General features: G+C 31.4%; 2 protein-coding genes across 2 annotated transcripts; both read right to left on the reverse strand.

Moving 5' to 3' along the window:
• Positions 1–331: 331 nt before the first annotated feature.
• LOC134696822 (uncharacterized) lies at positions 332–3,481 on the reverse strand. The gene is made up of 3 exons (XM_063558775.1): positions 2,867–3,481; positions 1,452–1,689; positions 332–582 (listed from the first exon to the last, which is right to left on the reverse strand). Exons 1-3 carry the CDS (start codon positions 3,369–3,371, stop codon positions 399–401), a joined length of 927 nt encoding a protein of 308 aa, XP_063414845.1. The 5' UTR covers positions 3,372–3,481; the 3' UTR covers positions 332–398.
• A 5,386-nt stretch (positions 3,482–8,867) lies between these two features.
• Positions 8,868–10,488, reverse strand: LOC134698049 (beta-1,3-galactosyltransferase 1-like). The gene has a single exon (XM_063560337.1). It carries the CDS (start codon positions 9,993–9,995, stop codon positions 8,868–8,870), a length of 1,128 nt encoding a protein of 375 aa, XP_063416407.1. The 5' UTR covers positions 9,996–10,488.
• Positions 10,489–24,687: the final 14,199 nt, after the last annotated feature.

Here is a 24,687-nt window from a genome sequence, read left to right on the forward strand (position 1 = left end):
AAACGTTGTTGGTGAAATAAGACTCAGTATTGGAATTATCATCTAATTACCAGCTTGAAATTATCATATTTGACATCAACATGTTAATACATTGATATCTTATCTTCATTGATAAGGCTACAAAAATGACAAAACAAAACAACAAAAAATCCAAATTGCTGACAGTATTCATTTATAAGTTATGTAATCATCAATTTCAATCACAAAGAATTCATACATACAATGTGTGTTAATAGAAAAATCTATCAATATAATATATGCAGTATTTTAATAATTTGATTTTGTAATAAACATAGAAATTTGGAAAAAAACAATTAAAACAAGTCAATCATTTCAGTAAATAGATTCAAACATTTAAATATCTAACAACTTAAAAAGTTTTCTAAATGTTTTAACAATCACTGCCCTAAAACTGACAATAGTTCCAAGGCATCAGAATCTAAACTGTCATATTTGCTAAGCAATTTCCTCAACAGATCTACTTGTAGTGTATTCTTCTCTAGTTCCTTTTCAAGAACTGCACATTGTAATGTATACACATCTTCAGCTGTCTTTTTCTTCTTGCTGGGTGTCTGCTGTATGCTGCAAGAAAAAAAACACACCACATTCAAAATAATTACTGTATAAAAAAACATTATAAGTTAATTGGGGCATAATCAAGTTCTGCCCACTTTAAATTTAACAGTCCCTTTTTCCTAGAGGGTGTCTCATCAGTTGTATTATAATGGAACAATTATTTCTTTTTTTGTCTACTTATTTGAATTTTTGGTACCACGAGGTGTGCATCAAAGTTAGGGAGCCTTTTTGTTTAGGTTGGAGAAGGGGGTCTCGACGAAATTAGAAAAAAATAGGCATGACAGGAATTTTGAGAAGAAGTAAAAAATGTCATGATAAAACACTTTACAAGAAAAAGGCAGGATGACAATTTATGTAAAAAAAGTCACGCACCGGGTAATCTAAAGAGAAAAGAAGACCGGACCAAAAAGATTGAAAAATTAAGAGGCAAGACAGAAATTACAACAACAATCAAGGCAGGACAAAATCCCCCCCCCTTAAAAAAAGGTTGAGTGCTCACACACTCTCTCAGTAATCTGTGAAGGTCAGTGGTTTTTCATTCATATTGTATTTTTTTGATTTTCTAATTTTCCTTTTTTTTAATCCATTGGCATTGCATGGTCTTTTATAAGGTATGGGTTTTTATCATTGTCGAAGGCTGCGCAGTTACCTTATAGCTTACATCCACTTTATTTTAACTTTGCCTTTTTTTTTAATCCATTGCATGGGCTTTTATACGCTATCGGTTTTTATCATTGTCGAGGGCTGCACAGTTACCTTATAGCTTATACCCATGCACTTTATTATAACTTTGCTAGATAGATGTCCTATTGACAATCATACCCCAGATGTCATGAAATAAGAAATTTCTTGTGGTAAATATGTAGTAACATTACCTGCATGAACTTGAAGATCTTTTTGCCTGGGAAGATGCTGAAATACTTGGTCCTGGAGATGTGGCATTTCTATCAGTCCCTTCAGCATCATCGGCTACAGGGCAGGTCTGCTCATTGTTCTGCAAGTTTGCATGATGTCTGTCTAAGGCTCTCATCCAGACAGATTCTTCTCCTGTAGGTCTGGGGGTAGCTGTGGCAGTGCATTGAGACTGGCTTCCATTTGTGGTGGAAATTGCTTCTAAAATATCAAGTAAAGAAATAGGAATAGAAATTCTTGTAAAGATTCTTAGTAGGAACAAATCTATACAAATAGATAATTTCAGAGCCTTTTATAGCTGGCGATGATGTATGGACTTTGCTCATTGTTTAAGGTTGTACAGTTATCTTTTTGGTCTTTTATGTACAGTTGTCTCATTGGCAATTATACCATATCTTCTTTTTTAATATATATATTAACATACGGACAATGACCTGAATTTTTCATAGGTGACATGTGAGGGGAAAAAATGGTTTTATTTCAAAGTAAATTATTCTGATTTTTTTTAACTTTTTTTACAAATGACCTATGAAATGGTTGAGAACAAATGTGAAAGCATAAACATATAGTATATAACACTCATGCAATTATACTATATTATAAGTTATTCAGGTCTCAGACAAGGTATATAATGTTACATTCCCGGCTTAGTGTTTATATCCCATGAGCCGAAGTTTTTTTTCAGTTTAAGAAGGCCACTTTGAAAGTAAACTGATTTTTTTTATTTTGAAAACAGAAGTACAAAGAGGAATAACTCTTAGATTATTCATTTACAAGATATGATCAGATATAAGAAACAGACTATAGTCTTTCTTCTATGGTGTAAGCAACTGATAAGTTCTTATCTGTACATGAAATTATATATTTTAAACTTAATAAGTTATTATTTTAATTGATTTAAACAGTTTCATCACTTTAAAACAGTTTCAAATTCTTTTAAAGTCATATCTCCGTTAAAAATATCTTTTCAATGTTGCAAGGGACAAAAAAGCGGCAATAGCAAAACAAAAAACAACACGATGGTAAAAGTAGGTTGTGCAATCAAAATAAAGATTAATAAAGGTTACATACTGTTTCAAGGATATCCAAATGCAAAAAGTGTAAGTGAATAATTCAATCCTTTATGTACAAGTGATCACTAGTTGCGCATAAGAATGAAAATTTAAAAGTAGTTGGACATGTATATATTTTTAGAACAAGTCAAGGTCAAATATATTTAAAGCGAGGAAATCCCATGCTATGGGAAACCCTTCTGTCAAAGCAGACGACCGATAGCGTAAACTTATTTTCTATATCTACAGGTTAAAATCAAAGTTTTTAACTCAAATTAAAGAATGAAATAAGAGTAAAAATTAAATTGAATTTAAAAAAAACATACCATTGCAAGTTATTTCTGTCTCCAAGCCACCAACTCCAATGAATGAGGCACTATCCCTCATAGCATTTACTATATTTTCTTCGGCAACAGTTAGCTGTGTGGGTGGTGGTCCACCTCCAGTTTTGCCCATTTCCTTTCTGTTGTTTGTGAACTTTTCTTTCGCACCCCGACACATATTGCGGTATTTGTTCCTGACTTCTGTCTCACTCCTCATACAAACACCCAACGCATTGACTTCCTCTGTAATGAGTTTCCAAAGCTCATTCTTCTTCTGGTTAGTAATTTCTGGGGAAAATCCCCCTTTCAATAACTCTAACTCATGAGTAACTCTGGAACTTATAAGGTTGGCCTCAATTGATGTGAAATTAGCTTTTCTGTCCCTAGGCAATTTTTTGGCAGACAATTCAGCCATCTTGGTAACAGGAAGTGAAGATTTTCTGTGCATTATGGGTAACATTTTAACGACAAAAAATTTAACGACTCTTAACGCAGTGTTAGTTAACATTGTCGTTAAAAAAATTTGAACAACACATTTTAACGCATATGTTAGCTAACGACTTAGTTAAGATTTAACGACTCGTTAGCCTTAATCATCGTTAAGGCAAACGACACTTTTGAACAACTGGGCCCTGGTATACAACAACTAAAAAAATAAGTATTGCATGGTTTCTATGTTGTTGTCATTTTGACAAATATGGCAGTTTCCATTTGATAGATTCTTTTTTGCAATCTACCATCAGTATATGAAATATTGTGTATGGATCATCAATGGAATCCAGACCACAAATTACCCCAATGCGAATTATTTCCAAATCTTTTCTCCTATTTAATTCAACAATTAGAATCTACGCCTTTATATAGTACGAATATATTTGAGTTTAAGCTATGATATTGTTTTTTAATTAGTTGTCTCAGTTCATAATCTCAATTATCAGTAGAATCTGATTATCAATTACCTCTCAGTAAAGGGCGTGGTTTGTATACATTTAATTACTTCACACATGATCAGTAGAATCTGATAATTCTTTATTTACTTTGAACAATACAGTTTATCAGTATAATATGCATAAATATACAGTTTACAAGTTGTATAGCGTTAACATACACATAAATAACAAACGTCAGAAATATCAGTTACATATTATACAGTTTGTGAGTTTCATACTACATATAATAAACATATAGATCTTAAATATTATTCCTGCACTTAAATGCATAGAGTAAGTACTTTCCTAAATTACAGAGTTCCTTAGTGTTTTCAACAGAAAGCAATTGTACTAATTTATAAGTTGACGGTCTAGTCCAATAATATTTCTTGATAAACTTTTTACGTATATCATTATAATTTGTACATTGTAAAATAAAATGAAATTCATCCTCTACTACATTTTTATCACACACAATACACATTCTACTATTTATACTTATTCCAAAAAAACGACCAGTTTCAATGCATAGATTATGTGAGGATAGGCGAATTCTCGTTATCCATTTACGAGCTATTACAGGAATACATTTTTGTAAATAAAATTGTAATTCTACATTTGACACAATAAACTTATATAATCTACACTTTGGTGATGTTTCAAGCGTAAAATGCAACTCTTGTTTAGCTTGATCATATATTCGTTGTTTGGATAATTGTAAAAATGAACTATCCAAACAAAGTACCCATAGGTTGTCCCAATAATAATTCATACCAAGATCATATAAAATTGTTTTAATACAAGTGGCCCAGTTTTTACATTTATTGCTATTTGCTACTAGTTCTTTGTAACAAGACTTTATAATACAATTTTCACTACCGTGAATTTTAGTCCATAATTTGAGCATCCTAAAATTTCGCTCATATAACAATGGAAATCTTCCTAATTCATAATATACCATTACATTAGAAGTGGATCTCTTGACACCTAGTAATGTTTTACAATAGTCCAAATGAACTTTTTCTACATTTGGTGCTCTATGAACACCCCAAACTTCACAACCATACATTAAAATACTACATACATAAGTGTCAAATAAACTTATAGAAGTAACAGTGTTCAGGTATAAGGATAATGCCTTTTTCCTCATACTAAACATAGCTTTCCTGCCTTGTTCAGCACAGTGGTTTTGAGTAATATAAAATTTACAATTATAATGAAATAACACACCCAGATAACAAAAATGATCTACAATATCTAATGGTTTACCATTATAAATCCATGTCTCAGTAAGACTAATTTTCCCACCTTTACGAAAAACTACTATCTTTGTTTTTTTGGTGTTAACTGAAAGACCCCATTTCTCAGTATAACCAGATAAAGTATTTAACATATTTTGTAAGCCTTGGATTGATTCTGACATCAAAATCATATCATCAGCATACATTAATAAAAAAAGTGTTATGTCCTGAAATTCAAGTCCACAGTTACCATTATCAATAAATTCATTCTCAAAGTCATTGATATAAAATGAAAATAAAATAGGGGAAAGAACTTCCCCTTGCATTAAGCCAAGATTATTAGAAAAGTATTTTGAATTAAATCCATCAAATCTAATACAAGATCTTACATTGTTATACATTGATTTTAAAATATTAAGCAATTTCCCTCTGATTCCTAATTTAGAAATCTTGTACCACAAACATAGACGATCAACTGTATCAAACGCTTTTAAAAAGTCAACAAAGCAACAGTATAATCTATTACCTTTACAAAAAGAATTTTGTATGACAGAATATAAACAAAACACAGCATCTACTGTACTGTAACCATAACGGAAACCAAATTGTGCATCAGATAAAATATCGTTCATTGATGCCCATTTTAATAATCTACTATTCAAAATAGTAGTGAATAGTTTACCTAGATTGCTGACAAGACTTATACCACGGTAATTTGCTGGGTCGTTCGCATCCCCGGATTTAAATACTGGCACTAGAATAGCATCAGACCAAGTGGACGGAAAATATCCAGAGCTCAAAACGGCATTGAAAATAGTACCTATATAAGGCAGCACAAGGTCCTTAAACTCAATGAAAAATTCGTTTAACAAACCATCTGGACCATGGCTTTTCTCGCGTTTTAAGTCATGTATAGCTTTAATAAGTTCATCAATGGTTATATCCATATCCAGTTCTTCAAAAATACACACATTATCTGGCATTTCTGGTCTACTGTTGTGCTCTTTACTATCAGATACTAGAGTTTTGAAATATTTAAAAAAATCAGTTACTATTAGATCACTGTTGACCTTTCTCCTTTTTTTGAATACAGAATAAAATTTCTTAGGATTGTTCTTCCTTAACTTACAAAGGGTTTCACCTTCTTGTCGCATATATATACGTCTACGTTTACGTTCATAATCTTTATATGTCTTCTTCACACGATTTAATTCAATATGGTTTTTCTTTGATTTATTTCCATTAAATATAGATAAAGTTTTGCAGTAATTAACATAAAGTTCTTTACACTGTATATCAAACCAAGGCTTATCAATATGCTTATAGTTCTGTTTATGATTTCGTTTCATTTCAGTACCACTTTTCTGACTTTGTTGAAAAAATGGCGCCATAATGTCAATGAATTGATGGGTAAAATCGTTCACACATGAATCCATTTCATCCTGAGACTCAGCTTCTATATTCTGGAGTGTCGATTTTATATTGTCAGAGTTTATTAAAAGTGCATTACGACACATATCCTTATATTCCTCATTCCATCGAAAAAATTTGGATGCTTCAGCATCCACAAAATTGGACTGTACACCATTACATTAATAGAAAAATTAGTCTTGAATTGAATATGCAAGGGTGCATGGTCACTGTATGTAGTAAAATTACAAGTTATGAATTTTGACACAATGTCGAAATTACTTGATCTAGTTAATAAATAGTCTATTACGCTCATACCTTTTTGGACCGCTGTATGTATAATCATTAGCGAGACTACCTTCATGGCGGCCGTTAAGAATTCGGAGACCACTACATTTACAAAGGTTGATGAGTTTTGTTCCATAGTCATTAGTTCCAGGATCAGGATTACTCCGGTCTGGCAAAGTCTCGTCAGCAACATAAGCAAACAATTCACCAACCCTATCTAAAATACTATCATGTAATAAATCATTTTCTACAAAATCATTTAAATGAGCAGTTCTTGCATTAAAGTCACCAAAAACAAAAATATTCGGACATTCTTCAGAGTACTTGATGATTTGTGCTTCCAGTTCATAGAATAAGTCCACATCATGTACCTTGAAAAACGAAGATCTATATGGTGGTAAATATACATTACAAATTATATAGTCATTTTCAGTACCAGTTAGTTCTTTAGATATTTTAACCCATACAAATGTTTCATACGATATTTCAATTATTTTCACATATGAAGCAATAGATTTTTTAATCATTACAAAGAGACCACAACCTTGTTTATATTTCTTTTTTGACAATGGGATTGCTTTACAAATAAACTCATCAATTTCCACATCACATGTATTATTTATCCAACATTCTTCTAAAAACACAATATCATAAGTGCATACAAAAATTTTAAATTTTACATCTTTAATTTTCGCCTCAAACCCACCATTCACATTCCATGATAAACATTTGATATTTGTAACTGAAATTTCCGACGGATCCTATGCCGTGATCATATCACTATGAATTTCACTACCGGCGGCAGCGGTATCATTTTCAATATTTAAAGACTCACTTGGTTGTTTTTTCAATTTCCTCTTTTTAGCATTTTCAATGGCCACTTCAATTGGCCCACCTGAATAAAATACATCTCCAATAACTAATTTATCACGAATTAACACTGCCTTAACATCAGCCTCTCTAGCTTTTTTTAACAACGGAATAAGGGATTTTCTTTTATCCACCACTGACTTTGGGTACTGATCCGTAATTGAAATAGACTCCCCCTTTAATTTGTAACTATTCTTTCGAATACCAGCACGTTTTTGCCTATCGTTAAATTTTACCAGAATTGGCCTCGAACGCTCCTGCCCAATATCATGTTCATTTGACGGTTCAGCCTTCTTTCCAAGTCGAAATGCAGCTTTTATACAAAGATCATCATGGATCGCCAGGTTAAATTCACACACATGTTTAACGAGATCAGCGCAATTTTCCTCTGTCACCTCTTTTATACCGTGAAATAATAAATTGTCACGCATTGATTCGCGCTGGATTGTTTCTAAATCACTGTTTAACCTCTCATTTGCTTTGGCAATTTTATTTAAGTTTTCTTTGGATTCAACTAGATTTTTTGATTCGGTTTTCATGGAATTAAATTCTTTACGTAGTGACGCACAGTCGTAGGTAAGTTTCTTCAAATCTGATTCCACTTTTTTGTTTGTTTTTTCGTGCATTTTTATGTTCTCTTCAAATGATTTCGAAATGAAAGATTGACTATTTTCTACCTCATTTACACGCTTGGAGAGATGAACCATATCACTTTTCATATCGGTCACTTTTCGGTCAATATTAGTTACATAGCTTTTAATGTCATCAATACTGTTCATTTTTACTGATAACGCATCAAATTTAGACATTAAATCAGTTGCCCATAATGGAGGGCTAACTACCGGTGCTGGTGTATGGCATGGAAAAAAGGGGGGTACCATCTGCGATTGCTGGGTTGGTGAAGTAACAAAAGGAGAAGCCATCATTTGCAAAGGCATGTTTTGATAGTTTCTAGTCATATTGTTCATATTATTCATGTAAGGCTGGCTGGACATGTTATTGTTCATTGGAAATGTTTGTTGTGAGTATGTAATGGCGGACAAATCAAACACACCCACGTTTGGCTCGTTTTTATCCTTGCTTTTAGTTCGTGATTTCTTTTTCTTTGGTTGACAGGACTCTTGTGGTGAAGCCATTTGGGACTAACAAACCATTTAAATACCATAATACCGCTCAGAGTCTTCTATAATAGTTACTGTCTACATTTTTTACGGAGCCGGTGTAAACAAACTGCCATATAACAAGGGAGATAATGATATTATATAATCAATTAACTCTCAATAATGGGCGTGGTTTGTAGACATTTTCTGGTATAATTGAAACATTACACGACTTAATCTGGTTCCAAAAGGTAACCAGTTCTCTTGGTTTTACACCATGTGATGTAATGATATCATTCTTATAAAAACATGGTTTGAAGCGCGGTTTCATATTGTTAAAACCAAGTAAATAGATTGGCGTAACACGCATTTTCTTCAAGCACATTGCAATGTACACGTCCTCAAGATAAAAGAATGGAATATATTGAGACGTCTGTAAAATAGTGAGGACAAAGTCCATACTGATAATATATCCAGTTCCTGAACACATTGGGGGGAATTTGTTCTCCTTATAGCCTTTAAACGACACATACCATTTAGAATTCCTATTTCTGTGTGGGGTCGAAGGTCCCCAGCAATATCCACCTATGAACGTATTTGGTGCTTTCTTTGTTATAAAGGGGAGTAGATTCGTATTTACATACATATCAGTGTCTGTCTTCATAACGTACTTAGCTGACGAGCAATATCTGGCGGCCCATGAAATACTGAACACAGTCTTGTATGTTAAATTCCCATATGAGTCGATATAGTCAATTTGCACAATATCTTTATATAACGTACTTTCTTTCTGTAAACCGGAATCCTTCGTTAAAACACCCGAAGTTAACCGATCATTTCCGATCACAAATAAGCACTTTATTGTCGTGTCGTTTCGGTTACATTCGGATCCCCATGATTTTCTAATGGCCTGTCTCTCATTAAACTGATTTTGGGAACTTGATATAAGAATGAGAATGTCTATATCATCCGATTTCTCACAGAGTGTGTGCTCATTAATAAGAATTTCAAAGTCATGTCCAAAGCATTTCAACTTTGACTCTTGTATTGATTGTATTGATTGATTAAAACCATTTATGTCATATGTGTTGTCCTCATCAATTATTGTTCCAGTTTGTGTATTTACTACAATATAAGATTTCTCAGTATTCCGTTCAGCAATGTTTCTTCTCTTGTTGAAATGATCACTGGCTATAGCGTACAGAGATAACGAGGCCATTAAAACTAGGGTAACAAAAACAAGTAAAAAATAGCCAACAGAAGATTTAGATCTGTTGTTGTCCAATTCAGTCATTTTGTGAAAACTGTATTTTTGCGTTGAAGTTTGAAATTAAATTTTAAAACAAATATTTTTGTTTATATTCCACTCTCAATTTTATTTATGTGCATAGTTTAACTTAAATACGTTAAGGTTTTCTATCGTTTTTTTACAATGACTGTATCCTCATTCTGAACTAGAATGTCTGTGAGTTGACTATACCATTTTTGTTTATGTCTATCCAAGTCAGTTGCGTACATCGCCTGTTCAAATTATTCAGGAAGATCTTTGTAGGTTTCTCTATGAAACAAACTTCTGTTATGAAACAGGGTACCAGCTACGAAAAAAATTTGCAGAAGGTGTATGTTGATGATGCGATCCTTTGAACACAGTCTGTTAATGAGCACATAGCTTATAGACAATCATGTTGTATCTGCCTCTTGTACTGCTGTTTGTTAAATGGATTATTGTGTGGTTATTGTATTTCTAGATACTAAAGGCATCGTTCAATGAACATATATTTCATATGAGAAACCGACATCTGCAATTATAAATTATAATATGTATAAATAAAGAAATAAAATGAATACGAATACGAAAATTGAAATAATATTTATATCTTTTGCAATTGAATAATTAGGAAAGAACAAAACTCAAAAGATGAGTTAATGAGTAAAATGTTTAAAGGCATTACATGGATAAAACAGGAGTACAATGTATTCAGAATATATATATGACAATTAAACCTTAAAACAAGGTTTTTATGTTATTCTCATTTTGACAAATATAGTAGTTTCCATTTGATAGTTTACTTTTTGTGGTCTACCTTCAGTAAAGGAACTATATTTGAATAATATAAAATAAAGTATTGTCTATTGTCTGTGAATCTCCAGTGGAATGTTATTATTGTTTTATCCGTGCACATGCATTTTGTTTTAATGTAGACCCCGTTTTGTTTTAATGTTTTAATGTTTTAAAATGGTCGGGTTTTGTCTCTTTGACATATTCCCCATTTCCATTCTCAATTGTATCCCCTTTAATCCCAATGTAAATTGTTTCCTTAAATTTGAGATTTAGCTTTGATGATTTTCATTTACTCCAGGTTAATTAATATCTTCAATTTCAATTCATAATGGTTACCGCAAAATTTAAAAATTTGCACGAAATCTTTAGGAATTGCCTATTTCAATTCTAAAAAATTCGAATAAATCATTTCTCTGTTTAATGAATAAGCTTCGTTTAAATTTCCTTGATAGTTGCGATAACGCTTTTTTTAACGAATGATAAAACAATGGTTAAGTTTTGAACAAAATAGAAAAGTTTTCAAATATTTTCGTATTAAAAAATGTTTATTAAATTGTGGCAATTAGTCCATATCTTAACCCTTCAAATTTGAACAAATACATACAAAACATGTACCATCGTTCATCAAAGTTCCGTAGCCAATACATGTACTTATCAAAAGCATTCAGCTTCCCAACGGTTTCTGCAGTAAGCGATATACTTTGTTGACTTTTTATGAATGTCCATACTAACCATACACCCACCTTTTATCTTATCCAAACATCAAATATGTCTGTCCCATATACTAGTAAAAAACGTATATTATTATCTGTTAAGTACATGTATAATTATTCGAACCACATCGTATGTCATTCTCGTAATAACAAAAAGAGAGTATCACAACTATAAGTACTGTACCTACATAAATGTAAGCTTCCTACTTTTCTTTACCTGTATATAATTTTATAATTTTTCACTTTATCAATTTACTTTATATACTGTATCATCGTCATCTGTTTCATAATCATGGCACACACCTAATGTTTTATTATTACTTATGATCTATTTGAGTTTATCAAACTTACTATGTCTTTTTCTTTTCTTTGTGAAGCCTTGCAAAGTAAGCCTTTTCGGTTCGTAATGATTCTTTCTAGAGCTCGGGGCTTATCATAAGGATAAAATCTTGAATGAACTTTCTAAAGATTATTTCATACCTTTATGGATTTATTTTCTGTTAAAACGCCCGGTTATTAAGTCTCAACGAAATGCTTCAAAATATAAAATAGTGACCTGTGTATGATAATTATTCTCCTGATAAAAGTGCAAACTATAATTTTAACGTTTAATTCGTTTGCTAGTACATGTAGTAAGTGTGTGTTATTGCCAATTAAGGTTTTAAATTCTTACTTTTCCATCTTTGATAATATTATAATAAGACAAAAAACAATATTTTCATACGTTTTCAAGACAGAGATACCAAAAAAAACAAAAATTGTCGCATCTTTTTAACTTTGAAACAAATAATGTGTGTAATAAAAATTTTGTTTAATCTATTGCTAAAATAAAATGACATTTAATGATGCAAAATTTTTCAAAACACTTTCAAGCATGCAAGATAATTAGGGGCGGATCCAGAACTTTCGTAAGTGAGATGGGTGGAGGTGACTGACTATAAGAGGACTACTCCATTCTTGTCTCAGTGATTCACTATCTAAATCTATATAATAAAATATCTCCACAAAGAATGGGGAGGAGAGGGGAGTAAGCACCCTGTCCCCCCCCCCAAAAAAAACAAGTCCGCCTAAGGTATTCAAAACATCGATTTGTGGGATTTAAAAAATCTGATATATTCACATTGTAATATTGGAAATCATTCTTCGACCTATTGATATTCGTTTTTTGTCTTACATGTAAATTTTGTATGATTGCGTGCTTTTTTTCGATAATAAATCTATATATTTATTTTACTCTAACGAATGATCAATAGTTATTTTCTATAACGGTCGCGTGCTTTATAATATATAGGATGGGGAGTAAAGTGTTTAATCCAGATTCTTAGTTTAAAAAAAGGAAAAGTGTTGCTTGGAAACAGAGGTCACAACACTTATTCATAATATTTGTTAAAAAATTGTTGAAAAAAATGTTCTGTTTTTCCGCGATGAAATTGACATGAAAACAACGAAGGAAAAAATAACATTCCTCTTTCATATACTTAGTTGATACAATTTTTTACTTATGAAGTGACTTGTATTTGTCTTACACCGAACAAATCATTTGTGTCTTGATTCATACAGTTATAGTGTATTGGCTAGTCAATAAAAAGGGTATGTACTATAAAATTTAGAGCTCAGTGCTTACTCCAGATGACAATAGATATGGGGCAATGGCACGAATTAGGACAGTAAAAATTACCAAATGCAACATAGAAAAAAAGACATCACATGCATGCCTGGCCTATGCGTTACAAAAGTAAAGTCAGTCTACAAATCATTCTATTCACTTTCACAAATTTTCATTCATGTACTTGAAGTAATTTTCGTTTTGATATAGAGGACTTTGAATTGGGGGTCAATGAATCACTAACTCCTTTGCCTATTTTTTTGCGATTCCCCCTTTTTTGTTATTTCAGGTCAGTGTTATGGTATTTTTTTTTTACTGTTTTCGGTAATTATATAAGGAGCTGTCATGCGGTTCTAGAAATTTTCATAAGGAAGGGGAGGGGTAGGGGCACATTGACCGCCTTAAGAGGTGACCCTCTCAAGTCATGATTATGTAATTCCAATATAATCAACCAAATTTTGCCAACAAAAAAAACATGAGTGAAGTCAAAGTTGAGTTACCATGATTACAGCTAAATTTTATTTCACGGCCAATTTGTGGTCAAGCTATTTACATCAAATACTTCTCCATTGTCAGGATAATATATTTAAATTAAATTCTTCTATAAGTAATATTCAAGAGTTTATTTAAATTCCATGTTTTTTTTATTTTAGCTCATCAAATTATTGTAAAATAATTGAATTTGATCAGTATGAAAAAGGAGATGTGGTATGATTACCAATGAGACAACTCTTCACAAGAGACCAAATGACACAGAAATTAACAACAATAGGTCATCGTATGGCCTTCAATAATGAGCAAAGCCTAATTAAGATAAAACACGGATCCCGTAATGCGAGTTGTAGTAGGCTTTTTATTTTGTAACATTTAATTTAAAAAAAATGTTTGCATTGCTTTGATGTTGTTTAATTTTTCTAGTAATTATTTTTGAATTTATTAATATTATAACAATAGCTAAAATACTAGTACTTATTTTACTTCACCAGTGAACTTCTGTTTTTTTTAGTTTGTTTCGGAATTAAATTTTAGTCCGTTTCGATCACCAAATCATTTCAATTTGCTAAATGTACCTCGGAGTAGTTGTAACTCATTTGTTTTGAACTGTACTAAAATAGGCTTAAACATTAGGATAATACAATACTAAGAACATGATCAATTCTCCACAATTAAGAAAAATCAAATCCAACAATTTAATTGGTCAAGATCACTTTCCTATATTCTAATGCCTCTTTAAGATAATATTATTATAATAAATACATGTGTATTGGAGTTTAAATCGTTAACGTATAAACACGTGTTTAAGTTAAATCATTATTTATATAAATGATAATCCGTATTTCTTTCAAAATCATATCAAAATTTAAATCCTTTCATTTAACAAATATTATACAGGATTAAATCTCGTGTATATATCAAATATAACTTGTTAAAATATTATTTTTACTTGATATAAGAAGATGTGATATGATTGCCCATGTGACTACTCTCCAAATGAGACCAAATGCCAAATGACATAGAAATGAACAACTGTACGGCCTTCAACAATAAGCATAGCCAATACCGCATAGTCAGCTATAAAAGGTCCCGAGATAACAAATGTAAAACAATTCAAAAGAGAAGCATATTAAGATATTATGAAATATGAAGCTATGCCGGTCCCAAGCCATGGCCTGTAAATCAGTTGTTGTCGTTTGTTGCTGTGTTACATATTTGTGTTTCGTACATCTGTTTATGTACAATAGTTAGTCCGTTGTTTTTCTCAATTGAATTGTTTTACATTTGTCATTTTGGCGCCTTTTATAGGTGAATATGCGGTATAGGCTTTACTTATTTCATTGAAAGTAATCAGACCACTGATGGAGTCATGTTTTATGAAAATTCAAAGTACTGTACATCTTTATTGTACTGAGTTAAGTATATAAAAATAATAAACTAAGATGCTTGATATTCATGTCTTCCCCGAAATCATATTTCAATAAATGGTTGTCATAGCAACTTACTGATGTGTACGTCACTTCTATATGTATTTACCTGTTGGTCGATTTTAATTAAAGATGCAAATCTCTAGAATGACATTATATCACAAATAAAGCACATGCGTACACGGTTAATCGAATACTTATTGATGTGAATTGGTTATTTTTCAACATTTTATACTTCGTTTATTTGGGATATATTGCTTTGAAAAATAGTTGATATATAATATAGTATTATGTCAGGAGGGTATGGATGCAGTCCGTCATTTCCGAATCCCTGTCTTTTACTCATTATTCTTTATCTTAAAAAATAATGGCTATTCTGTAATAACATAACTGTATTCTGGACATTGTTCTTGTTTGTAATGATATAATTTTACCAACTATTAATTTTTGCAGTAATTCTTTATTTATATTTTAGCAACCCATAACATTTTGTTTCTTATTTTGAATTCCCCTCATTATTCTATATACTGTAAAACCCGTCCACACCCTCTATCATTTTTGCTATTCTTTGAAAATCATACATTTCTTAATTTTTAGATATTTACTTATCCTGCTTAGGTATCAAAAGTAAAGACGATCCTTTTGAAGGTTATTGTAGATTCACATTATTTTATTCATTCAGTGTATTTGAAAACCTGGTGTCATTTGCAAATAGAGGACAACAAAAGTGTTCCATTACGAGTTTTCTTGATAACAGACTGATTATCCTTTGTGTGAGTTTTCTTCGTATTGATGAATTGAAAGGTTGCAGCAATGATTTAGAAAACGATATTTGTAAGCATAGAAATTGCTATATTTTTAATAAAACTTACCTGTTTTTCCCCAATCAACCTTATATGGTCAACCTGGATTTTATTGTGTAGCGCTTTCGAATTCACCTGACTAAGTTATCGACCGATGGCAAAGAAGCTTTTTAATGCTATTCAGTATTTTAATCTGCAAAATAATCTCCCTTTTCATTTATTAAAATGTGTGTTTTAATTTTGTGGTAACAGGAAATATATAGCATGTGACAAAACTTACAACAATTACAATGATTTAATATTTTGCTTTGATTAGAGGCATGCACGTACAGAAGAAAAAAATCATGACTTTGTCTTAATATACAATGTATTATTAATGAACAGGCAAACAAGGCAATTTTATTCTTAATTACTATCATATGGTTGCGCCTCCGATTTCAGTTGAGAAGTCAAGCCCCTTCAACAAATTTGAATAGTTTAACCCTTTTTCCACGATTTTTTAAAATTCACTTTCTGTATGGGTTTTACTCATTTTTGAAGAATTGTTCGCTCACTTTTGAAGGATTGTTCGCTCATTTTTAAGAGGGTTTCACTCATCTATGAAGGGAGTTTTACTGAATTTAGAGAAAATTTCACTTATTTTTAGGGTGTTTTTGTTATTTTTGAGGGGTGTTTCACTCATTTTTTTTAATGGGGTTTACTTTTATTTTGAAAGGTGGTTAGACTCATTGTTAAAGGAAGTACGTCGACCTGTAATAATGTTCATATCATTGTATTCGATGTTTCATTAGTTACCAATTTACATCTCCTTATTTTTATACTAGACAAAATTTCATGTGACAAATTATGCGTAAAAGAGGGTCGTCAGTGGATTTTTTTAAAAAATTTTTTAATATTATAATAATTGTGCGAATCGTTCACATTTGGTTTAGAATTATTTAAAGCAATACGAATATGAACCATATGAGAATTCCATGTTGATCCTAAGCTTAAATAGCGTGCTGTCACTCTGTTTGCAATACACAACGATTTGATTGGAGAAAAATTGATAATTTATGAATAAAAGAACTTAAAAAGCAGAAAAAATAAGAGTAAGTGCTTGGTATCAAGATATAAGCCTTTGAAGATTTGGCAGGAAGTGATTCTCTCTAGAATTTTCATACCTTTAACATTGGCACATTTTTTCTCTCCCTAAAACTACGAAAAAACAGTTAGGATTTGATTAGAAATTATGGCTTTTCAAACTTTTTAGAGTATTATGTATTACAAATATAAAAAAAGATAGAAGGGGTTGGCGGACATTTCTTTCTAATGTACTACATGGATAATTAAAACCAGAGGATTCCGAAGATCTAGCAATAATTCAAGAACTACAAGATCAGATCAGTACACTATGTCCGATCAGTACACTATGTCCGATCAGTACACTATGTCCGATCATCACACATAACTGAAGACTGTCTTAAATCTGTCTAACAATGAAATAAACAGCTGCCCCCGAGCATACTACGCCCTTGTTGTATATATTGAAGTAGTTGAAAGAATTAAATGGGATATTGAAATGCGGTGAAACAGAGGCAAATAAAATGGCCCCGCAGAAAGAAAAAAAGCCAACATGTACGAGGTTTTATAATTATTTATAAGAAAAAAGTCATGTGGTTGGATTGCCAATGAGACATCTATGATCTACCAAAGTTCAAGTAGAGTGGGTGTAAGCAGTTATAGACAACCGTATGGCCTTCAAAATGAAGGAAAAACATACCGTATAGACGGCTACAAAAGGCCACGACATGACAAATATGATTTAATTCAATAATGAAAACTAACGAGCTAATCTATAACTAAACAATTTAGGAAAAAAACATATGACAGACACGAATCAAAGAAAACAACTAAACTACAGGCTCGCTCCGGACTTTGAAGAGGCACATAAATAATGGGACAGAGTTAAACAAATTTATGAGTGCTAAATATTTCCCTAACCAGGAAAGTGGTATAAAACTTAAACATAATGTAACAACAAACAATAAAATTCAGTTTAAAAAAGGCTCAACTCATCAGATCGGTACAAAGCAGAAAAAACATCAAAAAGCAAGAATGTGTCAATGGTACACATATGCCCAACTCGCACTGTCATTTTTTTATGGTCAGTGGACTATGAAAATGGGATTAAAACTAATTTGGCATTAAATTTAGAAATATCATATAAAACATGTGTACTAAGTATCAAGTTGATTGAACTTCAACTTCATAAAAAATACTTTGACCAAAAACTTTAACGTAAAGCGGGACAGACGGACGCACAGACCAGAAACATATTTCCCAAAAATGAGGCATAAAAGTCTATGGTCCCTCATATCTCTTTTACTGAGCTCTGGAGGTGGCATGTCGGTATGTGAAAGTAATCCTTTGTTAATTTATGTTGATCATTGTCATTTTGTTTAATTTCTTCTGTTAAATATATATTTTAACATCGGACTGTTCCTTGTTTTAAACTGAGCTTGAATATCGATGTATTTTATTGCTAGCCTAGATATATATATGGAAAGATTAAAATCTCACAAAATATGTTTCAACCCGACACTTTTTTTGTGCCTGTCTTAAGTCAAGAACTTTAGCCTTATAAGTTAAACTTGTGTTTTTTTTTGTTTTTTTTTTTTTTAAATATTGGTTCATTTAAATGTTTCTGAGTTAAATGTGTCGACTATTTAGCTAAACCAGTATATATTATTGATAAGGATACCAGCATAAGTCCGCCTTCTGGATGCAAGATATTTTCAATGCGATTCAGACACATTGGTATACTAGTAAAGCCTTAGATTGTTTTCTGCATATTCATTGATCGGGTTGTTGTCTCTTTGAGACATTCCCAGTCTCTAGTATCTACCATTTTGTTTTTCATATGTTTATTTCGAGTAATATCAATTCTGGAAAATGCCTAATAGCTATGTTTGAAAGCAACGGATTCTTTTATTATGACTCTAATAAATTCACCAATAGCCTAGTCAATCTAGCTCTAAAATCACTCAACCTCCAACTAATTGCAACACAAGCTTTTTTTTAATGAAAACTATAATATAGACTTGTACTAACAACATACTAAAACTATACATCGATATGATTTGCGGAAAAGGTTATTTTGGGTGAAATATGTGGTTTTTAGAGAAAAAATGCTGAAAACTGGAAAAGAAGAAAAATTATTATTTATTGTTGCATTTTTAGACCTAAAGATTGTGGAAGACAGGAAACCTTATCTTAATAGACTATAAAGTAGTCCATTAGCTATAATAATTCATATTGAAGTAATTTTGAGGTGAAATAAGTGATTTTTAGTGAAAAAACATCGAAAACTGGAAACGCAGAAAATCTCCATTGTTAATGGTTAATATTTTTGAAATTGATCTATAAAGAAAAAAGAACATACTATTTTATATTTATTTTGTGAAGTCCTTTAGTTATCAGTATCAATATTTGGGTAATTTAGTTGAATGTATGTTTTGAGACAGAAAATCCAATAACTGAAATTGAAAAAAAATCTTGGTTATTGGTGGTTAAAACTTTTGAATTGGAATATAAATAGTAAATACTTTCTGATGTTTATCGTTAGAAGTCCCATAGAAATTAGTATTGAAAAAATGTAATTCTTGTGTAAAATATGATGTGTACAGTAAAATTGTGAAAATGGAAATAAAAAGCTCGGTTATTCATGGTTATTCATGGTCAAAACTTTTAACATAGGATCTTTATAGACAGACTTTATTATCTTATGATTATATGCATATGTATTCTTCTTGTTATCGATATAAAAAAATGACCAATTTTATGTGTGAAATATCTTATTTTACAAACAAATTACAAAATAAGAATGAGTTCATAGTACATGGATGCCCCACCGCACTATCATTTTCTATGTCCAGTGAACCGTGAAATTGGGGTCAAAACTGTAATTTGGCAAAATTAGAAGGATCATATCACAGGGAGTATGTGCACTAAGTTTCAAGATGATTGGACTTCAACTTCAACAAAAAACTACCTTGACCAAAAACTTTAATAGATTCAGGGCAGACGGACGAATGAATGAACGGACGCTCAGACTGAAAGACATAGTACCCCTAAGTGAGGGGCATAACAAATAAAAAAAATAAAATATTGGTTACTTCCAGTTTAATTTTTAAAAACGTAAAGTCGAGAATGGAAACAGGAAATGTGTCAAGAGAAAACAAGTCCCCTGTTATCGGTCTTCGACATAGCGAGTAATTTCGGCACACGATGGTGGGCTTCAGCTGACCCCCTTAATCATTGTGTACATTAGTTCAGCGAAATGGAAACCAGTCTTGAAACTCCAATACATACACATGAACCAAAATTATCAACAACAAAAACCATAAATGCAAGACAAACTAAAGCTAGGGGTTCCTGACTTGGCGGATCAGTGTAATAATGTGGCTGGGAGAAAAACATGTTGTTTTAGAATTAACTCTCTCATAGTTTCTCTAGACAATGTAGAATAGATAAACACACAGTAAAACTCAGTTTTTAAGAAATGCATTTTATGGAAGTTTGAAACTGCTATCCTTATGTAACTGTTATGTATTTATAGTAAATACATATGTAGCTATATTAAACCAAAAGTTAGATTGTGTTAAAAAATAACTGTGAATCAGTTTGGTTACTGCCTTTGATTTTGTCATGTTAATTGCTGGGAGAGATATTTTTCTAGTGTCTTTGCATCGTCATTAGTTTAAACATATTTATTTATAGTGGATTGGGAAACAAGTTTTACAACTTATATTAATCCCTTTCCACTTTGCATCGTCATTGATTGTAGTCCTTTTATGTTTTTTTTTTCCATCAGCTACTTTTTCAAAATTTGAATTGCATAAAGTCACAGTTAAACACAGACCAATTTTACTTAGTAAGCTCTGTCAATATCCAGGTTTAATTTCAGATATGTAAGCTTTTTAATTTTTTGGAACATACACTAGTTCACCGAATTAGCATGAAATGTAGAAATTGTTTAAGGCAATTTCAAGAGAAACTTTGTCAATATAATAATGATTATACCTCAAGAGCTTAAATTTAAATAGCAATTGTACCAAAGTTGTCAAATTTTGAATGTTGAAAATGAGATAACGGCCGTCTGTTGAATGAATTGATGGGATCACTTCCTGAAGTGTTAATAGTAACAGTGCATTGGTAGATCCAGGGGGTTCCGGGGTTGGAACCCCCCTTTTTTTAGCTGATCAATGCATATGAATAGGGACATATAGTTGGAACACACCCCCTTTTTTGGCCTGGATTGGAAACCCTCCTTTTTTAAAATGGCTGAATCCGCCCTTGCAGCGCCTTTTGTGTGTTCCCTGTAAACCTGTATGTGGTGGTCTGAAACATAAATCAAAGAACAATGACAAAAAACTAACATGGATTGTCTGCTGTATGAAATATTATGGTCAAAGATATATATGTATATAAAGAAAATCATTACCAAGTTCCTTCTTTAAGATATCTCATTGAATTAATTTAATAAAAAGGAATCAGCTTTAGCATAAAAACTGTAAAAATGTGGGCAACTTATGACCAGAGATAGTCCTGTTAGTTGTTTAAGGTTGCTTTCTTATTGACTTTAAAAACCTCAAATCTCTCTATATTCATAATTATTCTATATTACTCATTTGAACGAAACTAAAAAAAATATTTAATTAACATACACCAAAGCCTTAAGAATATAAATGTTAAGTTTTTAAGGTCCACTAAACTTTATCAGTGATCTCTTGGTAGTATGTTTTAAACCATGATTTATTGTAAAACCTTCCCATTCTAAAAACATAAGATGTTGTTTGATTAGCAATAACAAAAATGTCCATAAGAGATAACAATGATGAGGGTGTGGATGTTAACAACCAAAATAGCTCATCCTTAAAATATAAAACTGTTAAGACAATGAATGGAAAATTAAATATAACAGACAGCAAACAATAACCACCATGTATTCAAGGGCCACTTACTTGTGATAATCATATTCATAGTGTGTAGGGTTAACCATGTGTGCGAGCATGCACTCAGCCTTCCCATAATAAGGAACAGTTGTGAAATAGCAAACAACATAAGTGCAAATTGTAAAACTCAGTTTAAAAGGGCTCAACTTAAAAAGGTCAGCACAGAGTATATACTAAACAAATTAACAAAATGAAACTGAGTTCCAACAGCTAGTTCAAAGCTAATTACAGTTGATGAATAGATACTCTTGGCACCGACTAAAATATAAATCTGTACACATCCGATTAGAAATCAGTGAAAAGTGGGTTCAGTATTATTATTATATATGATATTGATGTGCGTAATAAATTAAGAACCTATAATATTTTCAAGAAGGAGTATGTTGTTGAAAACTACTGCAAACTGGTTATGCCTTTTTGTGAAAGAAGCGCCTTTGCAAAATTTAGATGTGGGGTGGCTCCTATAAGACTGGAAACTGGGAGGTATGAAAAGTTGCCGCTGGAAGAGAGATGTTGTTTTAATTGTTTTAATACTGTCGAAGATGAATATCATGTTATTTTACATTGTCCTGTTAAAAATGATCTTAGACAATTTCTTTTTTACTGAGTCTCTTAAAATTGATGAACATTTTAATAGTTTTACAGATTGTCAGAAAATGGTATTTTTATTTTCGAATCAAGATATTATAAGATTATGTGCCAAAACCTGTAATTTTATACTTAAACGACGCCGGGAAGTTTTATATTGTAAATGATAATGAAATACTTTTGTTGTATAATTTTACCATTCAGGTTTAATATTTATTATGTACATAAGCATATTCTTTTAAGTGATTATCGTCTCTCATAAATCTGTACAGATTGGCTTATGTATACAAAATGTATCTTTTATAAATGTATTGTGTAATTTTATACATAAGGTGAGACGTAAATAAAATGTTGAATTGAATTGAATTGATTGTTTTGGGAGGCGACTTTCCTGGTATGTATCGTCCACCCTTGTGGATTGAGTGTTACAGTCAAAGCTTTTTGTATATATGGTGTGTAAGTACTGAGATCGTTGCTTATTACATGAGTAGTTTATAATTTGCTTCACGAGCCTGGAATTCATTCTAACATACAATCATTTAACACTCATCATTCTTTTTTTTCTGAAAAAACATAGTTTGATTCTAAATCTTAACATGTTTGTTCAAGAAGAAAAATTAAAAAAATGTTTTCTTTTAAAATATGTAAAAGTTGTGGTAAAAAAATAAATTAAAAACTTTGAATTTCAAAAAATTAGTCTTGCAAAAAAAAAATCAATTTTTAATGGCCAAAAAATGTTTCGAGAACACCTCCCCCTACTAAAATTAACTTAAACACAGGGGTAGATTTCTTTCAAAAACATATTAAGATTGTGACTTTGTTGGTTAATCTAACTCAGAATAGTCTTCTGTTATAGGTTACATACCATAACTATTGTGGAGAATTATATCTTCGAATTGTAAAATAGTGGAACACAATCTCGGTCTATATCTTTATTTAATTATACAAACTTTGAGACAGGAAAGTGACTCACTTGTAATTTATTCTTTTGAATTGACAGAATTATGCATTGTATTGTTTTAACTAAACTGTTTTAAAAAATAAAGATTATTTTATGGATAAATTATTTTTTTTCAATTTTGGCAAATAAGGGGAAGTAACTCATATTACCTTACTTTTACCACAAAATATTTTCGTGAATTAAACCACTTTCCGCAAAATATATTTTTGTATAGTTTTAGTATGTTGTTCATAGATAGTAGCAGACTTGTTTTTCAGAGAAAAACCTTGTGTTGCAATTAGTTGCAGGTTGTTCACTAAATTGACTAGACTACAATGACAAAACAAATGTTACATGTACTCTCAAAGGCATCAAGATACACGCCTTGCATTTCAGAACATTGATGGAAGTATTTACGGAACATTAACACACATTTTACACACATCTGTTGCTTAAAGTCATCATTTCTTCTCAAACATAAAAAGCAAAGAACAACAGGACAACAGTCATAACATGTTATGTTCGATGTTTATATCAAATTGGGTAGGCGTTACGTTTGTTAACACTTTGTGCACCTTACAACTCGCTGACGCTCAGAATAAAGATCTATACAAATGTCATATGTATCCATGTTAAATGACGATAAAGCATGGCATGAACAAAATATTTCTTAATCAAGCAACAAATAAAGGAACTTAATGTCTTCATTTTCTTTAATTTTCAAATATAATTGAACAATTGAGCGACTATAAACCAGGGGCGTAGCTAGGCAATTTTGATGTGTACGCAATGCAGGAGAAGGAAGTCAAACGGCCGGGGGTCTGGGGAAAACGGTGCAAAATCCTGCATTCTTGCAATTTCCGAGGACTTAAAATTACCTCACAGAAATCTTACTTTCAGGAGAAACAAGTCAACTTTGGAAATAAATACTGTAAATTCAAAAATTATTGCGAGGTTTTTATTATTGCGAATAATGCGACTGAGTTGTAAACGCAATAATTAAAACTCGCATTTTGTAATATTTTAATTGACTTAAGCATGACTTTTCTCAAAATCGTAAAAATTTAAAGCGCATTCAAGTGTAAAATGACAAAATCGCAATAATAAATGCATGCAATAATTTCTGAATTTACAGTAATCAGAGAAAAATAATGAAACCTGTACTGTTGTCTCAACAATTTTTTTTTTTTTTTCTTATGTGTAGTTGGTTAAAATGACTTGATAAGGTATATTTTATTTTTTTCCAAGTCATGCTGAACCACTTTAAATTAGAAAACAAACTAATTTTTAAGCCAACACTTTGCAAATTAAATGGTATTTCTTTTATTGAAAAAATACATAATTAAAATTCGAATC

This window comes from Mytilus trossulus, chromosome 14 (genome assembly GCF_036588685.1).
Source record: "Mytilus trossulus isolate FHL-02 chromosome 14, PNRI_Mtr1.1.1.hap1, whole genome shotgun sequence".
Taxonomy (NCBI): domain Eukaryota; kingdom Metazoa; phylum Mollusca; class Bivalvia; order Mytilida; family Mytilidae; genus Mytilus; species Mytilus trossulus.